A 23314-nucleotide genomic window follows, 5' to 3' on the forward strand; every position below is an offset into this window, starting at 1 on the left:
ATACTTAATATATGTTTACACTGTGATACTGCTCTTTATTAAGTGAATACTTATTCCACCACTAGACTAATCAGCTTAAGTGAGCCTCTTATAAGATATTGTCTTTGGTTTGTTCGTCTTCATAAAAGCATTTAGACAAAGAATATGCAGATGATCTATTATATCTGCATGATAGCATTTTATTAATTGTTCGGTACCAAAAAGATTACATTCTTACATTGTTCCCTATAATCCCCCTAAACAATTAGGTTGCTATTAAGTGTTAAGCAATGTTCAGACACAAGTGTCTGTTGTTAAATCTCTCTGTGAAGCTCATTAACGGAGCCTCTCCACACTGACAGTCGAGTTGTCCAATGGTTGTTTGGAATCCACTGGTTATCCAATGGTAACCGGTCTGAGCTGACGCTGTTTGCTTATTGGTGAAGAGTGTGCCGTATCGGTTAGTCTGCCTCCCCCGGTGCTGATGCCTTTCCTCTGGTCAAGGTTGCACTTGCAGTGATCGCAGTCGGACGCGACTGGAGCTCCGTTTACGCGCAGAGCAGCAGAGCAGCAGACTGATCAGCCGAGGCTCTGCTCTAACTTCTGTTTGTGTTTACACGCCACAGAGGAATCTCTCACCTCACAGCGGCAGCAGCCATGGATGAGATGGAGGAAGAGTTAAAATGCCCTGTTTGCGGCTCTTTTTTCCGGGAGCCCATCATACTGCCGTGCTCCCACAACATTTGCTTGGCTTGTGCTCGGAATATTCTTGTACAAACCCCCGATGCTGAGTCTCCTCAGAGCAGCCGAGCCTCCGGATCCGGCGTCTCCGATTATGATTACCTGGATTTGGATAAAATGAGTCTGTACAGCGAGGCGGACAGTGGATACGGTTCCTATGGGGGCTTCGTCAGCGCTCCGACCACCCCTTGCCAAAAATCACCAAACGGGGTGCGGGTTTTCCCCCCGACTGTCCCCAACCTCCTCCGCAACAGCACCTGCTACCGCAGCCCGGCTCTTTACCCCCGATCCCCCGCAACTCCTGCATCACCTGCCCGCAGTGTCACCGCAGCCTCATCCTGGACGACCGGGGTCTCCGCGGATTCCCCAAGAACCGGGTGCTCGAAGGGGTCGTGGACAGGTATCAGCAGAGCAAAGCGGCCGCTCTCAAGTGCCAGCTCTGCGAGAAGAGCCCGAAGGAGGCCACCGTAATGTGCGAGCAGTGCGACGTCTTCTACTGCGACCCGTGCCGCCTGCGGTGCCATCCTCCCCGCGGTCCTCTCGCCAAGCATCGCCTGGTGCCCCCAGCGCAGGGGCGGATAAGTCGCCGCGCGAGTCCCCGCAAAATCTCCACTTGCACAGAGCACGAACTGGAGAATCTAAGCATGTACTGTGTACAGTGTAAGATGCCTGTGTGTTATCAGTGTTTGGAAGAAGGAAAACACGGCACACATGAAGTCAAAGCTTTAGGCGCAATGTGGAAACTGCACAAGGTACGTGCGTAAAAATTTATTAAGCTGCAAAATCTCAGTTTGTTCTTTACTGGTGCGTCTTCTCGCTCTGCGTGTTTGTGTGTATGTGTGTGTGTTTAGCCTTTATTCACCATGATTCATCATCCTCTGAGCTGAGCAACAAGTACGCCTTGAAAATATTTTTCTCTATCTTGTCAGCTCTGCTTTGCATCCAGCAGACACACACAGCTGTGGGGATGTTGATTCCGTCACATTGGATTTAAATGAAAGCTTTGTACTGTATATAGTAACTTGATGAGTTATATAGCATATGAACCTCCAGCTCACATTTCAGTCACACTTCTTAAGGCATGGAGGAGAAATGCGCACATCTCCAAACTGGGATCTCCACTGTGTTTGGTGCGCAGAGGTATCAGGAGGCAGCTCTGTTTGTAATTCTGTTCACGAGTGGACATCCAGCAGCAGGCCTCATTTATCAACAGGAAACTGCTCCTATCACATCTGCTTTTCTCGTTTCAATGATAAGCTTAAGTCACACAGAGATTCTGGCATGATTTCAGCTATTGGCCATTTGTCTCCCGAGCCTCTATACACTGAACTTCTCCACTCTTTATATGTTCCACTCCCCTCTGTGCTTCGACAGCTCACAGGTGCCCCAGAGACCATTAGACACGGCTAATATTGGAGCTATGCTTTAATAAGATCCAGCAGTGAAGCACATGCAGGCCTTTAGTGTGGACTGAGGTGCTATTTTGGAAGATGGAGTTGTTGTGGGCAGCGAGGCATGGGCCTCAGAAGGCAGAGCCGAGTTTATATCTACGCCTCTGCACCAGCAACCCTCACCTCCACACTCCAGCTTCCAGTGAAGAGGGAGGATGTAGAGCTAGATATAGACGCTCTTCTGTACTCACCCACACGCACCGGGGGAGTGTGATGTGTAGTGACGGTGTCTCCTGCTTTCCATGAGAAAACCAGTGCATTGAGAATTTCTGCTCAAGCAACACACACATCTACACCTGCCTCCCTGCAGGTGTAGATAAGCCATCCTCGTCTTTTACCGCCAGAGTTGGTCATGTATGTCTCCAAAACAGCCATTTAAGAGACCTCCAGTCCAATCATCTCTTCTAGATGAGGGTGTGATAGTGTGTCACCTCAGATGCAAGGGGGCAATTGTAAAATTGATGGAAAAATCAGAGGGGGGTTGAACATTTCACTCACATCAAATTGCCATCACTTGAAAAGTTGCCAACCTCTTCTCCTTCTTCTTTCTTGGATCTAAAATGGGAAAAAAGATCTAAAGGAGTATTTTTAGAAACCAATCAATGGTACCATTGGTGCCAATATCCTGCCTGTCGCCCTGTTTTTGGCTTCCATCATGGCACCTGCTTATTTCTGACCTGTCATCTGAAGCTGCTGCCTACAGAGCTGTAACAGATGGCTGAGAGCTCGGAGCTGGCAGTATTGAGGATGGGCATCTTTTGAAGCTTCGGGGTGTTCCTCACATAGTTCATCAGGGAACAAAATGAGGCTGTATTCCATGTCCTGCAGATATACTGTAGGTTCTCATGCATCAGTTGTACTTATGCATAATGAATACAGTGTAGAAACTCGAGGATGTAGCCAGAGTGGTGGCACTGTTGCTTCTGAAAGCTGATGCAAGATAAAAAATGTAAATGTGAGTAAATGTGAGATCTTGTTGTCTTAAAATGGCTGGTGACATCTTCAGATTGTTGATTTTGACTGAGTATTCACAATCAAACAAAACAGAAAAAACAGCAAATCCCCACTTTGAAAGCTGGAACCAGCAAATTTTTGCTCAGTTTTCTGTCAGTTGGTTTATAAATTAATCTCCAAATTGATTCAGCGCCAGTTTCAAGTGGGTAGAAGATGTGTAATGCACGCTGGCATACTTTAGTGTTTTTAAGATCTTTCACAGTGCTGTTATTATCTGCTTTTCACATAAATAATAATCAGATTAAAAGAATCGAAGAATCTGCAATAATTCATAGTCTGGATATTTTCAAACTCATTTCCCTAATCTTGGGTTTCACATAATTGATTCAAAGCAAAGTATATTGCATTTTATTTTGTTTATCTTTTGACATTAGCATTCATTCAGAGTTGCGTTTCTGGCCACCTGACAAATGGAAGTCCAGTACTCATATTCCTTCTAGCTCTGCTTTGGTCTCCACCAACTTTTAAGAAGTTAAATCTGGCTGTTCAGCTCCTCAGTGTGTCACCAGATAGTTGCTACCTGTATCTCTATCTTTTGTAGATGCTGGGTGGTGGATTTTTGGAGTCTTTTTTGTTGAAAAGTTGTTGAAGTTGTGGATCATAAAACCAAAACACTGAGCTGAAAGATGCTAAAATGTGAGGCTGAAGCTGCAGCTTTGACATTGACAGTTTGAACCAGTAATGGAAAAAAGGGGACAGTGCTGCTTCAGAGTTTGGCTTTGGCCACATGCAAAACCATCCAGTATTCAAATACAGACACTATTCATGCTGTCCTCCAAATACTCATACAACTACAAAAAATGCACAAGTGAACACAAACACAAACATCTTGCTTTTCCCTTTATAGTCACTCTGATCAAAGCTGGTGGTTGTTTGAGCCGTGAGCATTTGTAACCGGGCTGATGCATTTTCCAGCCTCGCTGTCTTAATGTTGATGCAGGAAGTACCACACTTAAACCTTGTCTCTCAGTGACATACCTTAAACCAACACCTGCAGCATTTACATTTCAGAGCAATGAAAATTGGCAGCACACTCTTCTATGCTTCTATCATTTAATAAGATCTCATCTATTTTCCATCTGGGATTTTATTCAAGTTTTTTAATCTGCACCATCATCGTCGTCGCTCTGGTACACTGGGACAAACTGTGCTCTCTCTATCTTTGTGAAAGATTTCTCTCTTTATGGAGAAAGAGTTGAACCACCTGCAGCCATGGCAACCAAATCCCTCTTGATGTCTTGCAGAGCAGCAGAGGTCTCTAAGATACTGGACCCCACGAGGAATCCATCCCAGATGCTTTTCAGCCTTCCCCTCCTTCTTCTACAGTATGTGTTTGCCTGTTTTAAAGTAAATGCTGCTTCAGATCATTATCCCTGCTCTTCATGCCCCTTCTCTGCCATTTGCTCACGCATCTCCTCCCTTGACTTCTCCGCTGATCTCCAAGGCAATAAAAACCACCGTGTTATATCTCTGACCCATCCCCTACCCTCCTTTTGGGTTGCGTGACTGTGTCTAAACAGCGACGGCAATCAATTTCATGTCTCCAAAGTCAATTTCAGTTACAAAAGACGAGCAGACATTTAAGAGCTACATGGAGTGACTCGTCCAGCTCTGGTTCTGCCTCTGCAGATTTGTGTCAGGAGGTTTTATGTGTTGACAGGATGTCTGTGTTAATCTCAGAAAATCACATTAGAACAAGTAAAGGGGCATCGTCAGAGTGTTAAATCTCTACATAGTGAGGGGTCCTCGTCTTTTCACGGATGTCATAAGAGGTCGCGCAGGACCCCTGAATGCAATCTAGGTCACGCTCGTTCTGTTTAGTGGCAATTAAAGGTGATTAATCAAATGGGAGCTTAAGTACAAGAAGATGCGTGGGTGTGCAGAAAATAAGTCGCAGATTGTAGCAGAAAATTAGCAATTTACCCTCTTGCCACGGGAGGGGAGATAAATAACAGGCAGCGGAGGAGATTTTAACCCAGACAACCCTGAACGTTCTCTTTGAACTCTGCACGCAGGCAGAAAACAAGTGGGTAAATTGAGGAATTCATAAGTGATTTAAGGAATTATTCACCTCTACTGTGCACATGTGCTACCATTTAACATCACTATGTGTTTGATCCTCCTGACATAAACAGACGGCCTGCACACCCTGACCCAAAGTTAACACAGATGGACTCTCAAGATGCCCCAAAAACTGAGCTAATGAGGACAGACAGAGCAGGTACTCGGAAGAATATTAAAAGTCTCATCTCAGTCTCGGGGTCGATGTTGTCACCAGCGGTTGATTCATTTCTGGATGAGCTACCAACCACCTGCCGTCCTGCCTGGTCTCAGTGGGAGCAAAGGAAAAGCCTTTAAAAGTCAGACACAAGCAGCAGGATCCCTGTCCCTCTCTCCTGCTTTAACCCTCAGTAATGAGACTGACTGTCAGTCTGCATCCATTGTATCCACAGTCAGTCCTGCTGTGTGACTGCACAACACTCAGGACATCCACACAAAGACCAGCAGGAAACTGTCCCATACACAGGATATATGAACTTCATTAGAGAAGAAACGTGGCGCTACTTATGGATGCAGAACAGTTATTTATTAGACAAATGTCTCAATCCAAAGGTGTTTAGCATGATAAATGACAACTGCATGATAGCAGTGAGTATTCTGACTGAAAATATATTGATAATAACATTAAAAGACACCAAACAATAGATTTGGCTTCCAATTACTGGTTCCATTTTGGATCTGTTCCCAGTCGGCAAAGTGCCCACCATCCAGTTGTGTTCACTTCCTGTGAGAAGAGACATTCCTGAATGTCCTCGTTTGCTCCCTCCTGAGTCCTACATTGTTAATGACAAATCAATTAAGGCCCAGCGACCTGTGGTGAGACTGTGGACTAAATCTTTAAGTATGTCATCTCCCCTATAAGTGATTCTGTGCAGATAAAAGACACAGTTGCTTGACTGCTCATGATAGCAGACTGTAACTCACTGATAAGGGGATGAGACGGAGGACAAAGGCGGGACTGAGGTCTATAGAGACTGAAATTTCACAGACAGTGGGGGGGCTTGGATGTTTCAAAGCCGTTCAGGCTGACATGGCTCCATTACAGGCGGTGATATTTACCCCTCGAGCTGCCATGTAAAGAGATTAGCTGTGTAAATGTTAATGAAAGAAGGAGATCAAGAATGGGAAAATGAGAGTGACAGAATGACCCAGAATGCCCAAAGAGGAAGTGAAACAAAGACTGAGCAGGAAAGACGAGCGGAGGGAGGTTGAATGTCGCATCGCTGGGTAAAAGTTTGATGAGATGCTCAACAGAATATTTCATGTCCAGTCTGCATCTTGGGTCTACACAGAAAACACTAGCCGACGCACTGAAGGTGTCTTTGTTTTGACATATTTTTATATAACTTCTCTGGGTGGAGACTCAAACCCGGCTGAATATTTCAACTCGCTCCAGGCGTGGGACTGGAGAGAGATAAATGCTTCAAAACTCTACTGTGCCAATTTTCTTTTGTGGTCTGACTAGTAAAGAAAAAAATGAAAGAAATGTTTTCTTTTCTGTGTATAAATGAGTCACGACCAAAACAAGTTGTCAAATTTTCTTTAGGAGCTTTTCCACATTTTAAAACAGAATAATTTATTGCGCTCCGTTACATCTGGCTGCTCTATCACAGTCAGCCCACATTAAATGAGGACACCGGTTGCATAAGAAAGTGGGCTCAACCTGAAATCTGGCTCAGGACAGGTTAAAGCTGGCAGTGACCCTGTTTTTATCAACATCATCACCATAATTATCACACAGTTAATACAGAGTGTTACCAGGAAAAAAGCTTTTTGGTTGTCAGAAACCCAGGGTTTCAGGGAGCAGTTCAGTAAGCTTGAAAGGTGAGAAAAGGTTGAAAGAACATAGGCATTTCAAGCGAGAGCACCTCAGGAATCCATCAATATTGTTCGTCAGGCTGCACGTAACCATAGCAACATTACAGATGCTTTAAAAACATTTATTCTTAAATGACCAAAATTGACCAAAAGTAAATGACCTGCTCAGTCATCCCGACTGGGATCTCTCCCCTTATGACATTTAATGATGATTGTGCATTCCTCCTTATCCCAGCCTGTGTCCAGATGCTCCACAGGGCCACTCCATGAACATACCAGCTACAGTACCAGGCCCTGTGACCACAAAGTAAGTGGCATTGTCCGAGCTCAGGATAACCTGCTCACCTTGTCATTTACTGCTCACAATTATCTTTTAAAATTCTGTGTACAGACATGAAAAAAGTAGCATCTGTTTTTTGTTCCTCCTATTATTAATTTGCATCTTAATTTCCTCTGGGACTGCTTGTAGTTTCCTTATTTTGGGGTCAGTCCAACTTGCAGACCTTGAGAGCACGAACATCCGTGTCTCACCAGTTTTTAAACTTTCAGTTTTTCAACCCTACATGTATTTGTGACACTTGAGTCTACCGTTAGTGTCTGACCTGGGGATCTTATGGCTAACATTCCTATTGTTGCAAAAGAGGATTGATTTCATGTTATTTTGACAGATCAGCTTATATCCCATTGTCGCTCCAATACACATCCAAAAAAAGTGGGAATTTCTGCAAGAAGCTGCTTGAGAAAAACTTCAGAAGAGGAGATGAAGATTGCAGCATTTGAAGTTTTGCAATTAACATGTGAAGTAGATAGTGTCTAATTACCATCAGATGTGATCTGGTGAAAGAAGAACGTATCAACAGAGGACTGACTGACCTGATTTGGCCCCAGATGTGACGAGCCCTGTCCTCCTCCTCTTATAGAGGTTTAGCAGCATCAGCTCTCTCCACTTCACTATTCCTGTGTTCTTGAGGTTTTTCCTGACCAGGTGTCATCTATTTGACACAGTCATTCTAGATCGGCAGGTAGGCGACTTGACGGAGACAACGCCCTCAGCAGATAAATCCGGCGCTGACGAGAATAGATCACTTCTGCCCCATTTCCTGCTGTGCTGTCCCAGGTGTCCGTCAAATAAGGACTCTGTTTCTCGCGTGAAGAAACTCCGGCCTTTCAAAAGCCCTCATTGTTATTATCGGGGGATTTCTTGACTTTTTTTTATTTTTCTTGTGTGTGGATAGCTAACGACTTCTTCTGCATTATTGATGACGGCAGATATAAGAGATGAATAATGCACCAGCCACTTAGGTTCTGCTTGTGGAAGATGGTTTCATATGGGATCTTGTTAAGCATGGAGGAGCGTCACAATCTGGCCAAGTCTTAACTCTTCCAACGTGTTGGAAGATGTAAGAGCTTAATATTTAACAACAGAAAGGTTCCCAAGACAGTAAATAAGTCAAGTCGCCTGCTTAATGTTTCAAAATGTATTCTCCGAGGGCTGTGGCAGTACATGTAAACAACCGCAACCTTTCATGTTAGCGTCTCTGGTTACTGATACTGAAGGGGGAAACACAATCAGTAATCAAGCTGTGCAGAAATAACATTCATTTCAATTTCTTTCATCGTAGAGATTTGGTAGAAGTGTGTTTTTCTGTTTGTTTGGTGTTTTCTTTCACCAGAAGTTGACCTTACCCTCAGCATTACATGTGTTTACAGTGTGTAACTAAATGACTGCATATTACACAGAGGATTAAGTGAGCCCTAAAGAGACTGTTTAAAGAACACCAGAGAAAGTACTTACCCCTCAAGCTCTGAGAAGGAGCAGGGTACTTAAACATCGCAGCTTTTTCAAAGTAGGTTACGGGAACTCAAAAGCTATCTTTGCCGTGGAAGTGATGGAACATTTTCTGGGTATATGTGTGTGTTTTATATTTAGCTTGGAGAGGAGTACTTTTTATTTTGCTGTGGCTTTAAGAGCTTAGCAATGACATTACACCTACCTCCTCCTGACCTTGCACTTCCCACTTCCAAGTGGGGGCTTTAATCCAAATTGGCTGTGACGCCTCTGTGACATCCGCGCTTTCCTGTGACAGATTGGCCAGTTCGCTCGGCCACGGAGAGAAATGAAACACGCAGCGTGGCCCTGGAGCTGCTGGTGAATTATTCATTTCATGCACGTGTTCCCACTCGGCTTAATTACTGAGATGATTAGTGCTCCCAAATAGCGGGGACATCCTAAGCCCCCCTACCACCTCAACAAACCCTCCAAAGCTCATTGCAAACATTCCAGCATCCTCCTCTCCGCCCTAATGTTGCATGATGCTTTTATTTCAACTGTCCCTGAACAAGATGTATTTTATCCCTGGGGCCAGCTTGAAGTCGTGTTGCATTAATGTAAGTAGGAGGATTGTTGAGCAAAAACTTAAAGAAGCCCTCCTCTGTCTCTCTCTGAGGATACAGTGTGTGCATCAGCCAGAGCTAAAATTACAAGAGTCATGACAGTGAAATTTATTCCCATGGCAAGAAATGAAAATGGAAATTCAAGTATGATGAGATGTAAATATCATGCATGATAAGTTTTGACTAATAGCTCTCATCTATCATCCTGAAAATGATGGAAATCTCATCTTGTTGCCCACAATGACCATTTGAGGTTGGAGGGTTTTGTGTGTGTGTGTGTGTGTGTGTGTTTTTTTTTAGCCTTTCCAAAACCAAAACCAGAAGAGGAAAAATGTCATTGCAGTCATTAGCATGTCTGGCTAATTAAATTACTAACTACAGTAGCGACAAACCAGGTGTTCTTTCCACAAAGCAGATCATTAGCTAACTACATTATTTTATAAGGTTAGAGTTAACTTCACAAAAAGCCCCAGGCTGTAGTAAGAGCTAAAAGACACTGTGTGGTCTTCTGATGAATCAGGTGAGGATGCAAATTTTTTGCCTAGGGATTGATTTAACCTCTGTTGTCCACATTGCACTGGGTTCTCATTTTAAATTGAATAAGCCAGAAATTAAAACGTTGATTTGCGGTGGCGTTTTCAGTCAGCTGTCTGTAACTTAGCTAGTACTTGCTTGTTCTTTTGCATTCGTGCTGCACAAGAAAACAGTCTGACAGCTCTAGCAACAGAAACTAATTCAATAAACAGTAGGAGAAGTAGCCCCTCTATTTCCAAATCTCAAACTGTGAAGCTCTGGTCTCAGTCACATCTTGCTCTTCAACACATTTGTCGCTACAGTCTGTCTTTCCATGTGCTGACCTGCCGGCTGTGGCACTGTGGTCTTTACTGAGCAGGAAGCAGCCGTAAGCTGTGCAGAAATAAAACAGCCTTTACTTTCATGGCACGTTTTGACCTGGTTTTGAGGACTGAGCTCTGCAGGCTCTCGAAACAGACGCTGCGGAAAAACGCCTCCAGACAATCAAGTGCTTTTCATTTCATCTGCTCCGTCGCTGAATGCATGCTGACTGTTAACCGGGCGAGGAGAAGCAGGAGATCCCTCAGCGTCCATCACTGTTATCAGAGAGGAAAATGAGAAAATCTCAGAGAGAAAAAATGAACGCCAATTTAGGACAGCCGAGGGGCAGGTGTGGGGACCCGGCTGATCTCTAATGAAACCACCAGAACCTGAGTGAACAGCGTGGACGGACTGAGTGTGACTGGCAGGATCTTAAAATGATGGTGGCAGCTTAGTGATCCAAGTTAAAGGGAGCTGATTGATTTCAGAGATACAGAAGGATACCTTAAAAAGACTGTTCTACACATAAGGAGGCAAGAATATGTACTTTATACTTTTGTTTTTACTTTTGAGGATCTGAATTCAACTAATATTTTAAGTTTAATTCCATCTTTTCTTACCTTCTAATCTGAGAAACACACTTATTAGCTTTCTTGCCATGAATTACACAAGAAAATTGGTACTACTCTCATGTCTGTACAGTAAATATGAAGTTGGAAGCTTAACTTATCATATTAAAGACTGGAAACAGGGGAAATAGTTAGCCTGGATCTGTTGAAATGCTACAAAATCTGCCCAGCAGCACCTCTAAAGTCACTAATTAACACTCTATATCTTGTTTGTTTTATCTGTACAAAGAAAACAAAGTTAAAAACAGCAAATTCTGCTTTAAAAGAAGCCCCTGTGTCTGGCCAAGAAATAGCCTGGCACATAAAAACCACAATTTGTCATTTTTACACCTCCACTTTCATGGGTTTGCTTTTCTAACATTAAACAGCACAGGAGCTGGTAACTCCTGTTTGCAGTATTAATGCTAAGCTACGTTAAACAACTGCTGGCTGTGGCTTCATGTCTACTCTACAGACATGAGAGTATTAATCTTCTAATGTAAACGCTTGGCAGGAAAGCAAATAAAGATAAAATAGATAACTATTCCTATAAGCAGATCTTAGGTTGCCAAAGGTCGAGGATGAACTTACAAGCCTATAATTTAACATGGGAGAAAACATACACTTAATGTCTTTTCATCCATGTTGGTCTCCTGGGATGCTGGAATGTGATTCCCAAGTTAACAACAAGGAAGTTTCTTGAAGTCCTACACAATCCTGGAAAGTTTACATTTCAGTCTTTGCTCAGCTGTTACCAGCTCAGACTGTCCCTTGGTGCAGTAGACTCATGTTAGCGGCAGCTGTCATGGTTTCCCAAACGCTGAGGTCAAAGGTCAGCTATCGGCCCACGCAGACAGATTCCCATTTGACCAGGCAACGTCAGATACCAAGAGCTGGGTTGAAACAGAGGAGCGGATTGCCTGTGATGGGTTGTTTTCACAGCCTTTTCCACTGTATCAGCTAGTTGCTGGTTTTATTGCTGTCTTCCGGAGTTGAAGTGATTTTTTCCCTTTTGGCCAGATAACGCCCAGTACCCTCTTTTCCTCCCAGAAGACAATGCACTCCCCAAGTTGACGGTTGTCTGGTTCACTCAACCGAGCTGAGGTTCCCACAGGGTCAGGCCTCGTCCTCTCGCTCCGTCACCCCCTTGTTCACACAGTCCCGCTTCACATACATGAACAACCCATCCGTTTTCCACACTATCCAAACAGAAGCATTTGTGTGTCATCGCACACATCCAAAGCAATGGCATTTCCCGTCAGCCCAGGAGCTATAATCCAATAATAAAACCATGCAACAGTTAAGTGCTGTATTGTACATAAATCATCTTAGTTTTAGCGGGAAATGTCATTTTGTGTGTGTGAGAATGAGGCTGACAGTGCACTTTGTCTCAGGGGTGAAAACTCTGACACTTCAAAATGTCAGCTTCTCAGCAGCTATAAGGCAGCTTTGTTCCCAGACTGGCTATCGTTCTCTTTTGAGTTCATCCAAAACTTTAATAAACTTCAAAAACGAGAGATTTTCACAGGGTGACAGCTGTATACAATGAAAATACCATATGTACATAGTCATGTCATGTCATCAAGAAACCACAGGGAGTCTGCATCAAAAATAACTGCTGGGAATCTCTGCATGTGTCTTTCCTGTCAGTTGTAAAGTTCCCAAAGAACAGTTAATAGAGATTACCGATTTTCTTTGGTTTAATGTGTTTCTGCATGACACAGGATGTTGGGGCAGGAGAAAACACTGAGGAGAACTTAAGTGTTTCAAACTGCAAATTGATTTCTTAGTAATCAATAGAAGAATAGCAAACTTTGGGATATGTTTGTACAACACAGAACTGTCTCTTTTTCATTTCATGTGACATTTAATAACATAATTTTTAAAAGAGTGTTGTAGGCATGTATAATTTCGCTATTACTGCAGTGAAATAACAGGAAGTGAGGGACAGAAAAATGCCAGGAAGGCTCCCAGATGTACTTACAGGGGCAGCATGGATAAAGAGTTACAACGTCACCACAGCATGTTTTCGGCCATATTGTTGTGTTTCATGATGTATGACTGTAATATTGTGGCTAGTTTGCAGCTGCGGAGCCGAGTGTTTTGATGTGTTGTTTTTTGAATATGTGAGTACAAACCCATATAACTGCAGTGCTGCTGCTGCTGTATCATTAACATCCTCTCTGTGCTCTCCTCAGGGTCAGCTGTCCCAGGCTCTCAACGGCCTATCAGACCGGGCCACTGAGGCCAAGGAGTTCCTGGTCCAGCTGAGGAACATGGTGCAGCACATCCAGGTACTCTAACACACACACAAACACACACATACATGCAGAAACCCATCACTTTTCTCAACTGCGACCAGCCATAAACTTGGATAAGATGCTTGAATCCCAGTAATACCCCTCTGATCTGCGTTGACATTTTATTACCAAACCCCTGCTGTGACCCCAGACTGTCCACCACAGCACATCACAACAGTAACTGACAGAGACAAAAAGGCTTATCCTATTATTTCAAGTGTCACTGTTAACATTTTATAATCCCTGCACTGCTCGAGCTATGTCCAGCTACAGCATTGTGTCTGACATTATTCAGTTAAAACAACAAAACTCACTTAACAGCAAAACTTAAAGTTGAGCTATGTTTTGATAGATTCTGACTCTACCCTCTAATTAGCATCTAGCATGCTAATTAGCATCATAAAATAAATAATAGATGTTTTCATGTGTTTTAGATTAAACTCTAGAATATGTATATGATGAAATTTGTTTTTATTTTATATGTGGACAGTGCATTAGCCCCAGACTGTGAGGATGTATGAAAGACTGGAATCAATAAAGGCAGTTACTTTCAATAAAACTGATGCATTGCCATGGTAACAGGAGACCATATTTCTGCCGCAGGTTTCAGTCTTTGTAAAGTTTTTGTGCGTGTGTGGGCGAGGATATCGTTTTGAGTGGAAATGTCCCTCCATTCAGACTCTGCGCTTTTACGTGTGGACCAGGAATAGACTTAGATGCTCACAACCTTCTGCTGTGTAAGGAGACAAAGCTTAAAGAGGCTGATTAGAGGGAGGCAGGTGGGATTAAATGCCCTCGCTGATTATCGTCACACGGCAAGATGACGCTCGAGGAGGACCCTGAGACAGGAGGGAGGGAGACGGTGAAGATAAGTGAGAGGGAGAGGGAGTGGAGGTGAAGAGGGAGGAGGAGCAGGCGTGGAAGTTTTGGATGTGTGAGAATGAACAGTGCTGGGCGTAATTGTATGTGCCTTAATCAGTCATCCCCTCGTGCTGATTTTTCATGTTGATTTTACCCACCCACTTCGTCTGATGGATGATGCAACTGGAGTAGAAAGTGTGAATTTAGATGCATTTTAAAGGCACTCACAGCAAACCATCCTTCCCTCATTTAACTTGTTTTTTTTTAAAGCAACATTACATATAAATCTTAAAATCTCTATATATTCATGGGCTATTAGATCGGCCATGAAATATTATCTCTCTTCTTTTTGGTTCTGGTCAACATCAATATATATTTTCAGTATTCAAAATGCTTTACACTCGTTTGTTCTGCAGGAGAATGGAGTGGAGTTCGAGGCGTGTTTGGTGGCTCAGTGCGACGCCCTCATCGACGCCCTGAACCGACGCAAGGCCCAGCTGCTGGCTCGAGTAAACAAGGAGCACGAACACAAGCTGAAGGTGAGTGAGCATGACGAGATCCATCCTGGGACGGCTTACACGCTCTGAATATCCAGCTGAATGTGTCAGTCGGACGTCACGCTACAGGTCACCGCCCTCTGTAGTGGTGTATTTATTCATGAGTTATAGTTTGGTGTTGGGAAGTCTAACTAAAAAGGCAAAGAATGAGTAAAATGAAAATGTTTCTAGTTGCATTTTCAGTTTAAAGACAATCACATTTTTTGTTATCGGTCAGTAATCATAAAGATTTAATCAAGATTCATGAGAAATGAAACTCCATTCCAGTGATTTTAGAGGCACAAAGCGCCACATTTTTCTTTAGACCATCTGCGACACATTGAACAAGGGACATAACTGAGAGATGGAGTTGACAGGAGAGCAGGATGAGGAGGAGGGAGAGATACATTTGTGCTGTACAGCATCCAATTTCACACTTGAACGATCTGTAGAATCAAGGTTTCACACGTGTAGGTGGTTTGAGAAACACAGCCTGTGCATGGCAACATGCGAGCATACACTTATATACACACACACTCTGTTTCCTGTCTTTTCTTCAAATATAAAAGGCTTACATGTGATGCACCTCATGGATATGGATTACAAATCTGCTATTCAGTCATCATCGGTTCTATACTCATAAATCTGAACCACCTATAGGAAAGAATGGTAATAGCTGTTGTAATTATGCGCCACCTGCAGGCAATGAGTGTTACACCTGAATTTTTTATGGCTGCTTTTTTCCCCTTTTTTCATGTTATAAGGTTTATTTTTTGTCTCTTGTGGCTCTTGAAGTGAATGTGTCATTTATTTTTCTTTAACGTTTATGAACCTGGCGAAACATTTAAGTGTTAGTTTGTGATTTTAGGGAATATGCTTATTCAGTATCACTCTCATGTCATGCTAAGCTAAGCTAACTGGCTCCTATTACTGTATAGATAACAGTGGAATTAACCATCTTATCTAACTTTCCTCTAAGAAAGAAAATAAACATATTTCCTAAAATATCAAACTATTCTTTTAAGCTTCATCTGGCATCTGACCATCAGACAATTGTGGCCAATTTTAACGATGAAAAAGGGGAAAAAAACAGTCCTGGAGAACACACAGTGACACCTGAACAGTGTGTACTCTTCCATTCCTTAACTGAAAATATGTCTGCAACATAACCTTACATTTGCAGGTTAAAATATAAAACGCTCACTCACAGCAGCTGCAAAAGCATTTTGTAACACTCATTGTTTGCAGGTAGCACAAGTGTCAAAATTACAGGACCTGTTCCTTATTTTGCCTGTAGATGGAGCACACAGCGACATGTTTATATATTTTTATTGCCTGTAGGTGGCACAGTTTGGACAGGAACTGCCAGTTCTGAAAGCAGAAGTGTTGCAAAGATTCAGTGCCTGGTTTTGGGTGGCAAAGTGCATACTTAAAATGCAAAATGTGTTCCATCAATGATTGATGGCTCTAAAATGATGGATGTGTTTATTGAGGGGCAGAGAGATATTGGACACATTCGCACCTCCAAGATGGAGGAATTTTAATGTGGCTCAGTGAAGATTTGATCCCTCCTGTCAACCAACAGATCGGTGGCTCCATGTGTTCACTGAATCTTAATGCAAGAAACACACATTCCTCCATGACAGATCTGATATTCTTCTTGCGTTTTCAGTGTCGAGCGCTCATGTGAATCTGTGCTGCTCACTTACTCAGGTACACGGCCTCCATCATCTGAGATTCCCACAGGGTCTGTGATGCAAGAAATTTCCCTCTGTTTCACATGTTTTTTTGGTTTGTTTTTTTCCATTTCTCATTTGCTCCTGAAGGGCATCGTAGTTCACTTTAGGTAGATATCACCCAGAGTAAAGGGAGGAAGAGAGGGATCACCGGGGACATTGCTTGTTTCCCGAAGTGCATCTCCAGTAATTGGAGCCCCTCTGACATGGACAGTCAATGGGATGCTTTCTGCTTCATTAGCATGTGGCTCAGTAGAGGAGTTCATCCTGCAGCTGTAATTGAATGAGACGCATTTCTGTCCCAGTGCACTCCTGATGACAATGGAGCCCTTTTTGTGTTTTCCAGATGTAGCATCTCCGATAGGATTTATTTCGCATAATAAAAGCAGATTGCTGCATAAAACAGAATGCTAGCTATGCATTTTATACGTGTCCAATTAAGACACTAATGAAGCGCCCTGATTAATCCTGCTGATTCAGACACATGAAGCTTGCCATAAAAGCCATAAAAAGCATAAAAATCATAAAACCTGTTTAAACAGAGGCTCCTGCAGCTGACTTGGCATCTCCTATGGAGCTTCCTGCTGCTCCCATGGTCACCATGGTGACCGGGACACGTTGAGCTTGTTGTTTGAAGCTGTGGAGGCGAGAAGTAGTCCTTCAATAACATGAGTCAGGTCCATTTTTTTTGTCTGCACATCAGGCGGACTGACCCATGTGTTTGTGTAGAGACACCGCAGAGGCGGAAGGTTGTTTTATGGTGGTTTGTCACAATGAGTCGTTACAAAAGCCCCTTTACTCAGTCGCTCTCAAACACTCCTACAGTGGTGTGTTAAGGGTTCGTGGACAGAGCTGTAACCAGGATTTTATAAATGCACCCCATGAAAATAATTGTGACCAACCACCAAAACCCAACAAAAAAACTCTGTTTATTTAAATAGTTTTATCAGTTTATTCATTGATTTAAAGGAGCTTTAAATTTTTACTATCACTACATCACCAGCATTAGCATAAACAGCCCTTTTCTTGCTAGTCTCGAGGAAACATTGCAAGTCCAGCGTCCATTAATTCTTTTACTGATCACAAGCTGTCTCCAGCTGTGGAAAGCAGCAGTATTAATCTTTGTTTTGCTTCTGTTTAACTATATAACTTCTTTTCTTCTACTCAAGTTAGCATGCCCACCAGCTAGCACTGACCCTAGACAGTCTCGTTACTTTCCGATAGCATCTCACTGTAGCACCCAGACTGCCCTGAAGAAGTCAGCACTGCTCAGAGGGCATATCATAACATCTTGGCAAACGACCATCACCACCACCCACTCCTGGCAAGAAACAACATGCAGCGGCAGAGAAAACTTATATATAACTCCAGTGGTCGGGTTCAGGGTTCAGTTTTGCTTGACACTAACAGCAAAATATTAATTAAACTATATATTTATTATTAAAATATTGGTGTTGAACTGGCCTATGCGCTATAAAAAAACACAGGGATCCAGCTTTAATGCCTATCATGTATAATATTTGTGAAACAGTTGAATGTAAACTCCTCCTCAGGTCATTAAAACTCCAAAATTCCACCAGACATAACACACAACTTAATGGCAGCTGCCGCCCTCTTCATAGCTTAAATCATCATGTTTTAGACCCTTAACTGAAAATTGCAAATGCAATCTTATACTGGCAACAATTTCCAGAGTTTTATGACTGTTTTCTTTCCTTCCAGGCAGCAATTTTTACAATTTCTGTCAGTAAGATATGAAAATTCACTTACAAAAGGCTTTAAACTTATTTAAATGATAATCCATCACAGTGAGCATTTTATAAGCTGCTTTTTTTGTTAAAAGTTTGCAGCAAAGAACAACTTTTCTTTCCTGTCAGAAAAACAAGCACATACAGCAAGATCATCAGTGTGAAAAGAAACTGAGACTTTTGACATTTCAGGTAATAAGAAATCCTGCTCTTGCTCTTGAACACACCACAAAGGAGAATTTAAAACAGTCTCCAATGAAAAATGTAACTTTGACAAAGCCATGAATGTAATTAGATCTACCATGATAAATCACTCTTTTCAATAAAGTCCTTTAATATAACATGGAGGAGGATGTATTAAATATGATCAAACCGAGCTGCACTGCCTCTACTGTCAGTCCCTTTCTCTGCATTTCATCGGGGAGCTCAGAGGCTCAGCAGTGAACTGATGAGGGCTGATTAGAGCAACACAAAGTGAATCAGAAACTAAGTCAGTCTGCGTCTTCTTCCGCTCGATGCAAAGTTTGCCACAGGATGCTTCATCCCCTGGACGTGCAGCCGGGGTCGTTTTAATGAGTACAGTCGCGCTCAAGCTATTTTTGTTTCTTTCATTACTGTAGTGATTTGCTGTCCTCCCTGTTGACTCCTCGTCATCTGACAGAGTGTTTTGCTCCAGGGGATCCCTGCTCCCCGGGCTCCTCTGCTTTCAAACATTCAAACATGAGAGAGTTTGGACTGTATGCTAGCTCACAGATGAACTCAGGAAATATTAAGAACACTGGAGGCAAATATCAGATGGTTAATTCTCTGACACTTAACGGCAGTTTTTATTGCTGCAGTGGGATCTGCAGCACAGGCTGTTTTTCAGTGTGTTATGGGAAGATGAACATGGAAGATTAAGACTGCTGCTGAATCCAGTGTGATGGTATCGTTCACCACTACATTAATGCTTTCTTAATGCGCAAGCGATCAACAGAAAACTAATCAACAATAGTTTTTAGGGCTGCAGCTAATGACTATTTTCATTAAAGATGCATCACTAATTATTGTCTTGATTCATTAATTTGTTCTAGAAAATAGTTTTAAAATGTCCATTCCAGTTTTGTCTTTGTCTTGTTTTGTCTGAGCAGCAGTCCAAAACCCAAACATATTTAGTTTATAGCCTCATAAAGCAGAGAAAAGCAGAAAATATTCACAGTTGAGGAGCTGTAACTGGGGATTTTTTTGGCCACTTTGCTTAAGACGTGACTGGAAATAGTTGCTGATTATTTTTCTGTCTATTGACTCGTTTATTAATCTGCTAATTGTTTCACGTCTAATCCTTTTAGTCATTTATTCAGCAAACCTACAAAATATTCTTGTGTTTTTTCTCAGATTTACTTTTTTAACTCTTGGTCAGACTAAACAAGCAAACTGAACAATGTCACCTTGGGCAATGAAAAATTGTGATTAGTAATTTTCAGGAATTTCTGACATTTCATCGACTAAACGATTCATTTATTCGTTTAAGTTGATAATGAAAGTCACCATCAGAGTTCTGTCGTGTTTGCATTAAGAAAGTGAAGCCTATCATGCTGCCTGAGTAAGAGATACATTAATGCCGTGCGGGCAGCGCCTCGATCCTCGCTGACAGCTGAGCGTCAGTGGAGCTGGCACTTGTCACTTTCTCTGACTGTCACTCCAGCTTGTAACACACAGGTCAGAGCAGAAGGCCTCTCTAATCCCCTTTATTCATCTTCCTTTTATCCCTCATGTATTTCCCTCCCCTCTCTTACTGTCTCTGTCACCTCCTTTCTCCATCTCCTCTTATGTCTCAATCCATCACTCGTCTCATCCCTCTGCTCTTTTCTACTGTAACATCTTTTACTTTACTCTCAATCTTTCACCTCATCTAACCCCTCCTCTCTCTGCATCCACTTCCCTGTGTGATTCTCAGTATCATTAAATCATATTCATGGACTTCCATAATGTCAAACTGCTACAGATTTAATGCCCAGGTCCTGACTGTACTGTACAGGCTATAAGGGATCAGGTTACTAGACTGCAGCCACAGTATCTTGCAAGGCCAAGAGTGCCGCAGTGGCCTAATAATTACAACAGAAACAGATAGAAGGAGGTAATTTATTTCTCAAAGAGGCAGCAGGTCCAGCAGATTCACTCAGAGAACAGTATGTGCAGCTGATGCGATATCATATAATATAATATAATAAATCCTGCCGTCTTTGGTTGTTGTCGGTGCTGCTGGACAATATTTGTGTTTGTGTAAATCTCTTTAAAGCAGCTGTAATCAATATTTTTATGTTAACAATGGAGCAAATGACCATGAGATTTATGAAAGGAGTAGCTTGTAGCGACAAACCTGTTCTGAAATATCACCAAGTCTATGGAGCTAGCATTGTGTTTTTGTTTTCTGAGCTGCAGCTTTACTGTTTTGGTTCATACTCACTCTTCTCATAGCTTAAAAAACCCATTGCACACTACCTGCTCAGCACCAAAAAACAGATAGACGATGTTAGAATCTAGCTGGTGAACATAGTGGGGCAATTAGCAGCTAAAGAGCCAAATATCTCCTTGAGGAGTCGGTGGAGAACAAAAACAGAGCTAAAATAGACTGAATAATGGATGCATCAGATGGACACAAACTTCATATGAAACATAGTGTGTCTGCTGGATGTGTTAATGAGCAGCTAAGTCTCCCATACGAACCTAAAAGGTGGCAATATGTCACAATATGTTATGTTTACTGTTTGTTTCCTCTGCCCCCTAGTGGTGAAAAAAGTGATTATTGCAGCTTTAAATGTTAAAATCAGTTGTGAGGCCATTTTAAACTGATGTTGCTCGTCCAGAGTGCACTTGATATTAGCATCTCCTTGTACACCGAGAGTAGTAACATGCTTTAATGAGTTTGTGTCCCACGGCAACAGAATACGTTTCTCATTTGGCTCCTGAGAGGAAGAAGTTAAAGGAAACCTGCTTCGCCTAACATGACTGATGACTGTTAAGGGATGTATTACTGTTTGTTTCAGCACTCTGAGTGCTAATTTCCTCATATACTTTCCCTCCCTCTGTCTGGGATTGTTTTAGCAGTGCTGTTGTGCTGCTGCGTCCCTGTGTGACGACGCGCTTAATCACCATGACAGCCATATACTGTATGTTGGAGAGACGACCCGTGAGCTCTGTTCATCTCTGCTGCTGCAAAAACTGTGGCCCACTTACACAGCCAGCTCTGCCCTCTACCACCGTCCTGCACTTTGTTCATGTCACGCACACCTCTCTCTTTCTCTTTCTTTCCGTCTCAGTCCGTTTCTTCCACTCCTCTCGTCAAGATGCAAAATTTCCCTCCACCCACCTCTAGCTGCTGCTGTCCCTTCTGTGTTAAATTCAGATGAATGAATCTCCCTCACGCTGATTATCTGCTGATCATCTGGCAGAGCGGTATCGCCGGTGGCAGCTTTTTATATCTCATTCTGAAGCTGATTCCAAAGCAGATTTCAGGAAAGTTGACTGGAACGTCGAGAGAATCTGCTCAGGAAGCAGCGGGGAGTGTCGAGTCTGAGAGGAAGGGCCGGGGGAAAAGGAAGAGTTATGATGAAACATGTTGGCATTTCTCTGCACCTTCAGCTCAAATTCCCCCACATGTATTTTACTCTATGAATTAAGAGATTGAAATTCCAGCTGCGTACGGAGGACAGACAGCCAGGTCTGATTGTTAACAGGCAGTGACAGCAGTGGCAAACTCTTCCTGGAGCCTTGCCAGGCCACTGCAGGGGTGTGGATGTTCCGGGCTTGACACAGCAGCAATGGTTTGGCCCTGAGCCAGAGAAATATAGACCGAGTCATCAGAGCTGGGGTGAGATCTCCTTTCACTGTATGGGGAAAGAGGTTAAACACAGTCCTGTGGCTGACTGATTACTGCACTGAAAAGGGGGAGTAATTAGAATATGATTAGCCGCGTCTCCGTAAATATTAATTTGGCTGAAAATATTCAGTTTGAGCTTAATATTTAATCCCCATAAAGGGCAGTCAGACCTACAGTTTGTTTGCTTTGGTTCAAACCTTTAAAGAGAAGCTGCATTTTTTATGTTTGGTTCACTTAAGTTCACACTGCTCGAGTAAGAATGGACTGAGCCTTAGCACGTATCCAGTCATTCTTGCAGCCTGTCATCTCAGCGGGATGTAAAACCACAGATATTTTGGCAGACGGAAAAGGGTCAAAACAAACGTGATTCCAGACTCAGTAACTTCAAGCCGAACATGATTGACTTATTTACCTTCCCTGGTGTTCACAGCAGATAAGAGTACATGTGTAAAAAGCTGAAGCAGATTCAGAACTGAAATCTGCATTTTTTTAAGTGTGTTTTTGCAGTTTGTTGGAAGACGTCCAAGGTCGGTTAAGATTGTTTTCAGATGGCCAAACAAACCGAAGTGAAACAGAAGCTGTGAGGTTTGAATAAAGCATGCTACACTCCTCAGTCTCTCCTTCTTTAGCTTATTTCCTAGCTTTGTCCTCAAGAATTGTTTCAAAATACTCAACTTTCAGCATCATGTGGTATTTTTTGTGTATCAGATTTTGTTATGTGATATGTCATCCCTGAGGAAAAGCTTCAGCTGTAGCATAAACATCGGCTGACATGTAACATTAGCTGCCAAGAATAATTCATTCTTTTCAATCACAGCAGCTGTGGCGCTGCTAGCTCCACTTTCAAATTTGCTATCTGAAGTTCCAGCAGTGTTGATGTTATCTATCTGTAACTGTGTTTTCCAGTTTGTCAATAATTCAAGTTTTATAACTTCCCCGGGTGCCTCCACTTCACCCCAACAACAGCTCATTCTGATCTTACATTTTAAGAACCAGTTGTCAGGACAAATTAAAACTTAAACACTAAATTGATAATGTGATTAAAAAGTCTGTCTAGCAGAGAGGACGGTTGAAATGTTTTACTCATTTGCACATTCACTTACCTCACAAACTGCACAAAACAAACATGATTTGAAGCTTTGTGCTGCTGTAAATTTTTGCACAAGAATAATATGTGGAAGTTATGTGTCTCAATTCTACATTAGATTTCCAGAAAATTGAGTTTATCACAATATATATTGCCAATATAATATGAAATATTATGTATTGTACTAAATTATTTCATCCTATGAATATATTAGAAAGGGACAAAGCAGACTGTAAGTGTGTTTGAGTGCAGGTCTTAATGCTACACATACTGCAAGTTTAATTGTA

At 42.4% G+C, this 23314-nt stretch overlaps 1 protein-coding gene across 1 annotated transcript in view; it reads left to right on the forward strand.

The window, feature by feature from the left end:
• Positions 1-393: 393 nt before the first annotated feature.
• Positions 394-23314, forward strand: part of trim9 (tripartite motif containing 9) — a 35433-nt gene continuing 12512 nt past the window's right edge. The window contains 4 exon segments of the mRNA XM_018681719.2: positions 394-954; positions 957-1472; positions 13099-13194; positions 14478-14600. Of these exon segments, the coding sequence (XP_018537235.2) occupies positions 637-954; positions 957-1472; positions 13099-13194; positions 14478-14600 (1053 nt within the window). The 5' untranslated portion in view covers positions 394-636.

Source organism: Lates calcarifer, linkage group LG19, assembly GCF_001640805.2.
Source record: "Lates calcarifer isolate ASB-BC8 linkage group LG19, TLL_Latcal_v3, whole genome shotgun sequence".
NCBI classification, from domain to species: Eukaryota; Metazoa; Chordata; class Actinopteri; family Centropomidae; genus Lates; species Lates calcarifer.